General features: G+C 39.0%; 1 protein-coding gene across 1 annotated transcript in view; it reads left to right on the forward strand.

The window, feature by feature from the left end:
- The window catches only part of LOC140462927 (ectonucleotide pyrophosphatase/phosphodiesterase family member 3-like), a 146,083-nt gene extending 140,413 nt beyond the window's left edge, over nt 1-5,670 (forward strand). Inside the window, exons 22-23 of the mRNA XM_072556428.1 lie at nt 3,203-3,359; nt 3,682-5,670. Coding sequence (XP_072412529.1) covers nt 3,203-3,359; nt 3,682-3,846 — 322 coding nt within the window. The 3' untranslated portion in view covers nt 3,847-5,670. The remainder of the gene's footprint in view (nt 1-3,202; nt 3,360-3,681) is intronic.
- The last annotated feature ends 330 nt before the right edge of the window (nt 5,671-6,000 follow it).

Genomic DNA, 6,000 nt, shown 5'->3' on the forward strand with positions numbered 1-6,000 from the left:
CCATTTCTCCAAACTCTCTGTCATTCTGACATCAAAGCCTAGGCAAGGGAGTTACTCAAGATGAAAATCACCCAAATCCATGTACTTGAGGGTCTTGAGCTCATAATACTGAAGACAGTCAGTGACAAATGAAGAATCCATTTGGGAGAGGATCATGTGTACAGGCAGACATGCATTGAGTCGTGGTGAGGCAGTTCTTGGTTGCCAGTTGCCAGTAGATGATGGCATCATGTGTTCCCCAGTGGGGGCCGCCTGTTGAAGCACCCAGATGAGTGGAGTGGCTTGCAGATTGTGGTTGACATTTGGAAGGGGTCAGTGTATCTAACAAGGCTGAGAGCCATAGGATTGAGGGGACACAATGACTCCACGGTGATGGTTGGATGGGCAGCTGAAAAACCAGTAGGAATCAAATTGAATTAAATTCAGTCAGCCCACACATTAATGAACTGTGAGCAAATTGTTGTCAGTCCATCAGGTCTCAGGATTGGGTTGGGTTGAACACATTTCTGTCCTTCAGCGTCTCTGGCTAGTGTTGAAGGTAAGGAGAGGATTAGATTACTTACAGTGTGGAAACAGGCCCTTCGGCCCAACAAGTCCACACCAACCCGCCGAAGCGCAACCCACCCATACCTCTACATTTACCCTTTCACCTAACACTACGGGCAATTTAGCATGGCCAATTCACCTGGCCTGCACATCTTTGGACTGTGGGAGGAAACCGGAGCACCCAGAGGAAACCCACGGGGAGTATGTGCAAACTCCAGTCAGTCGCTTGAGGCGGGAATTGAACCCGGGTCTCTGGCACTGTGAGGCAGCAGTGCTAACCATTAAACCACCGTGCCACCCATTAGTGAGGGCCCGAGTGCCTGATCCCTAACTTCATCACTCATCCTCGACAGAACTAGAGCACCTCTACGTCAAAGCCCATGTGTCTTCAGCATGGAAACAGACCCCTTAGCCCAACTCGTCCATGTTGACCAAGTTTCCTAAACTGACCTTGTCCCATTTGCCTGAATTTGGCCCATATCCCTCTAAACCTTTCCTATCCATGTCCCTGTCTGAATGTCTTATAAATGTTATAATTGTACTCTCACCTCTCCCACTTCCTCTGGCAGCTCATTTCATATACACACCACCATCTGTGTGGAAAAACGTTGCCCCACAGCTTCCTTATAAGTCTTTCCTGTCTCACTTTAAACCTGTGCCCTCCAGTTTTGGACTCCCATACCCTGGAGAAAAGACCTTGGCTAATCACCTATCTCTGCACATCATGATTTTATAAGGTCACCCCTCAGCCTCATATGCTCCAAGGAACAAGTCCCAGCCTATCCAGCCTCTTCTTATTGCTCAAATTCTCCAGTCCACGTAACACCTTTGCAAATTTTTTTTTGCACTTTTTCCAATTTAATACCATCACATGGACTAAGAGTCCTAAAAACAGGAGATACAACAGGGCCCTGGCCCTGGTGACACCTACAACTATCCTCCTGTCTCTCCATCCTACTGGAAAATATTTATTATAATCTAACATTGGAATGGTACTTACTATCCTAAGTCATTTATATTAATTGAACAGTCATGGAATCAAATCTGACCCTTCAGGGGCTCCATTGCAAACTATCTCTAAGGCTAAAAAACCACTAGCTTCTGCTTCCTATCACTGATTCAGTTCAATACGTATTCCGGTACGATCTCCTTTTGTTTTAGTAAAACAAACATTAGAGTCAAGTATGCAAAATGAAGGCCTTTCAATTCCTTAGTACACTGGAGAAATGGGTTTCAGTCTCTTAAGCTAACCCGTGAAGGCCCCTGAAGATATTGATACCTACCAGTAGATGATCCTAAACTTCTCAAAACGAAGAAAGAAGAGCTTGACACATTTTTTTAAAATTTACTTTTTGACTGACTTAAGTTCATGGTTGTATTACACACCTTGCTCAATAACTTTAATACTCTAGAATATTCTTTACTTGTCTTACCTAGAACATATATTATCTTTTTTGTTTAATGAGATTCTCCTTAATATTCTATCTAAACTCCAATGTTTAATTTTCTTCATGAATTTTCTCAGAACATAACTCCTTTCCACTTGGGATCATTCTTATATATTTCTTTACAGTCACCTCACTGCACCTCTGTTTGTCTTGAGCTAGGATGATCAGAGCTTATACTCCATACTCAAAGTGTGGTCAAACCAGCTCATATAAAGACACAGGATAACCTCTCTCTTTCTGGACCTTCCCCATCAATAACATAAATTATGCAATGGAAAATAACAGTAAAATTAAATGACTGTTTTCAGAATGGCTGAATTGGATACTGATTGCCCACAGATTTATGCTGGGTCTTCATTTATCTTTGTTTGCATAAATATTGTGACATAGGAACAAACGTAGTGATATACAAATTTGCTGAATACACCAAATTACAGGAATAACAAGATGTAAGAAAAATTGGAACTAATTATAGGACGTCATAAGGTACAAACAATGACTGCAGATGCTGGAAACCAGATTCTGGATTAGTGGTGCTGAAGAGGTCAGCAGTTCAGGCAGCATCCGGGGAGCAGTAAAATCGACGTTTTGGGCAAAAGCCTTTCATCAGGAATAAAGGCAGAGAGTCTGAAGGGTGGAGAGATAAGCTAGAGGAGGGTGGGGGTGGGGAGAAAGTAGCATAGTGCAGTGGGAGAAGGACTCCCTGAGTTGATTTTAACCCTACTGCGAATCCTCTTGCAAGGATGCCTGCCTTGAAGAAGTTTTCCTCCTCTCTCTACAAGAACCTCAGGGAGTCCCTCTCCTACTGCACTATGCTACTTTCTCCCCACCCCCACCCTCCTCTAGCTTATCTCTCCACCCTTCAGGCTCTCTGCCTTTATTCCTGATGAAGGGCTTTTGCCCGAAACGTCGATTTTACTGCTCCTCGGATGCTGCCTGAACTGCTGTGCTCTTCCAGCACCATTGATCCAGAATAGGAAGTCATAAGTCAGTACCTTTGTGACTACTGCATATTTTTTGCAAACAAATGTGAAAAAACAAATTTTGTAGAATAAAGAAATAGTGTCCCTCCTTTGAGTATGCATGTAAGAGTGGAGACCAAAGAGATGTAGGCATGCAGATTATAAATCTTAAAAAGTGATCAGACTGATCATGTAGTAAATTAATAAAGTACTTTTTTGTTCAAATGGATCATTTTGTTTTTGAAGGAAAGTTAACAATATGGAAATCCCTATTCCAACTCACTACTACATTATCCTTACCAATTGCAAGGACACCTTGAGAACCCCTCTAACGTGTAATACCTCAGTGGATGTATTGGCTTTCATTCTGCCTCACAGACCTGACAACAGTGAGAGCTGTGCAGTAAGTAAACCTGAAGTACTGATTGTGTTGTGACATCTCTAGTACAGATTAAGTAACTAATCTTGGCAGCTTGGATAAGTGTTTTTAAAAATCTTTTTAGAAAATGTGTCTTATGTCTTTTTAAGTAAACTTTGAATATTTTTAAACGAATACAGAACTAATTGTTATGAAGAAATAAATGTAACAAACTACCTGTTCGGTATTTGAAGCATTGGTCCTTGGTTGGCTCTAAAGCCCATCAAGTTTATATTTCCAGGAATTTTGGAAGACTTTGATTTAGACACTTAAGCTGTCAATGATCGAGTCCTGTACTCTTTGGCAGGATGGCAAAGAGGAATCCCAGTGGGTTGAGAAGCGAATGTGGGCCCACAGAGCACGAGTGAGGGATGTGGAGCTGATCACAGGGCTTGATTTTTATCAGGACAGAAAACAGCCAGTCAATGAGATTTTACAGCTGAAGACGCATCTGCCATTAGGTGAAGTCTAAATGTAACTTGTTTATTTTTAAAAGGCTTGTGAAATATACCAGGGCATTTTTGCATTCTTAATGTATTTATTTTGTTTATGCATATTTGTAATTATGAAATTCAGCACTTTGGATGTGCTTTAAAAGAAGTTCTAGTAATATCCAAGAGTATCAGGGCACACAATGTAATTAAAGTGCAGTACAATGAAAGCTCATTAATTTCATTGGGAATTTTACCTACTTTGTTTTCAACTTCAGATTATTTTAGAAGCACAATTTATAGCAAAAATCTGATTGAAAAAAGATTAAGGAGAATTGCATTGGAAGTTACCATCCATGTCTCATTTCATGTATTCGTTACCATTTGGCTTTAGGATTTAATAAATTGTAGAATCTGACCTGCATAAACCAACAACTCTTGTCACACCTGAAAGACCTCGGTACGTGACATGAAATTGAATGTACTGCTTTACTTAACTACACAATATAATCAACATAGTAATTTGCACCATCCCTAATCACCATAACAATATATTTGGTAGAACAAGAATCACATAGTATTACATTACTTAATACCAGTAACAAAATGCAATTCTTCAGGTTATAATAATGCTTGTCATAATAAGTAGTTTCCAAATTAAATCTCTAGCTTGGACTTTGTAAATGAAGTTTCAGGTAGTTACAAGTTAAATAATGTTCAACCGTTGAATCAGTTGTACTGATTCAGGTTTTGTTAGTTTGTCTTTTACTATCTTCCTGCTTAATGATCATCTTAATATCCTTTGTTCTGTACCCTTCCAAATAATCCTTTTACAAACTTTTCTATGTACGCTTTTCCAGTATCACCTCTAAAACTGTCTCAAATTAGTTATATGACATTCAACTATTAATTACCAGTAATTGAATATGATTAGACCATTAATGGAAATAAGTGCTGTCTTCAATTATTTGAAAGGAGGCAATTCAATTAGAACTGTATCAAATTAATTATTTTAATAGCATGACTTTAATAACCAATTTTATTTCATTTAAAGAATTTTACAGCACTAGGTTATTGCGCATAAAGCAAGGTGATAAATTCCTTTTGAACTAGTCCAAGTTTTTTTTAATGCCTACACTAATATTTTTACTGGTTCCAAGTTCAAAGAAGATAATTCCCAGTATTTTTTTTATGGTTAGGAACTTCCTCACCTCAACTTCAGTTTAGATGTATTGAATGGGTTTTCTTCTGAACTTCCAGCAGGACGGGGGAAAGTTTGTATCCATAGGAACAAACCACTTGGGAGCAGGGACGGGCAATTTGACCCTTTCAGCCTGCTCCACCATTCAATAGTTGAGATAATCGTGGCTGATCTAGTTGTAGGCTCAGCTCCAGTTTTATGATGGCACTTCATCACCCATGATTTTCTTGTCAATCCAAAATCTATTGAATTCAGCCTTGAATAGCTTCAAAGACCAAGCCTTCCACATAATAGGGATCCCTGAAAAAGAGAAAAAAAAATCCTCATGTCCCTGTCCTAAAATCGAGAGCCCTTATTCTTAAATTATTCCTGCTTTTTGTCTTCCCACAAAGGGAAACATCCTTCCGGAATTCACCTGGTCCCGTCTCCCCAAGTTCTTATCTGTTTTCCATTATTCGTTGATACAACATAAACCCTCTAGTCGCCACTTTAGGAAAAGAAAATGGTTTATGCTGATCATTCTTTATAGTATTGTCTGTACTGATTGGATTAATGTAACAGGGTCACCCTTGCAATGAAACCTGTAATTTGCCTAATATTTGGCAGTGTACATTTATTATGATTATGTTCCTCAATTAATAATAATTAAAATAACAGAACTGATGCTTTGTGTTTTTTATTGTGTTCTTGTTATTGCAGAGTCATTATTACTTGTAAGTATATTAACTTATATTAACTTATATTGTCATGGATTTTATCCTACGCACATTTGGAGTGCAGTTTAACCTACCAATATCAGTATGATTTGTATTCTTTAAACAGAACAGACTGTGTATACAGTCTTTTAAACTATTAAGCAGTTCAAATTACAGGCCAAACTGACAGAATCTCAGAAATTTATAATGCAGAAGGAGCCCATTTGGCCTATTGTCCCTGCGTTCACTCTTCAGACAGGAATCATTAGCTAATGCCAATCTCTGGCATTTTCTCCATA

Source organism: Chiloscyllium punctatum, chromosome 3 (assembly GCF_047496795.1).
Source record: "Chiloscyllium punctatum isolate Juve2018m chromosome 3, sChiPun1.3, whole genome shotgun sequence".
Taxonomy (NCBI): Eukaryota; Metazoa; Chordata; class Chondrichthyes; order Orectolobiformes; family Hemiscylliidae; genus Chiloscyllium; species Chiloscyllium punctatum.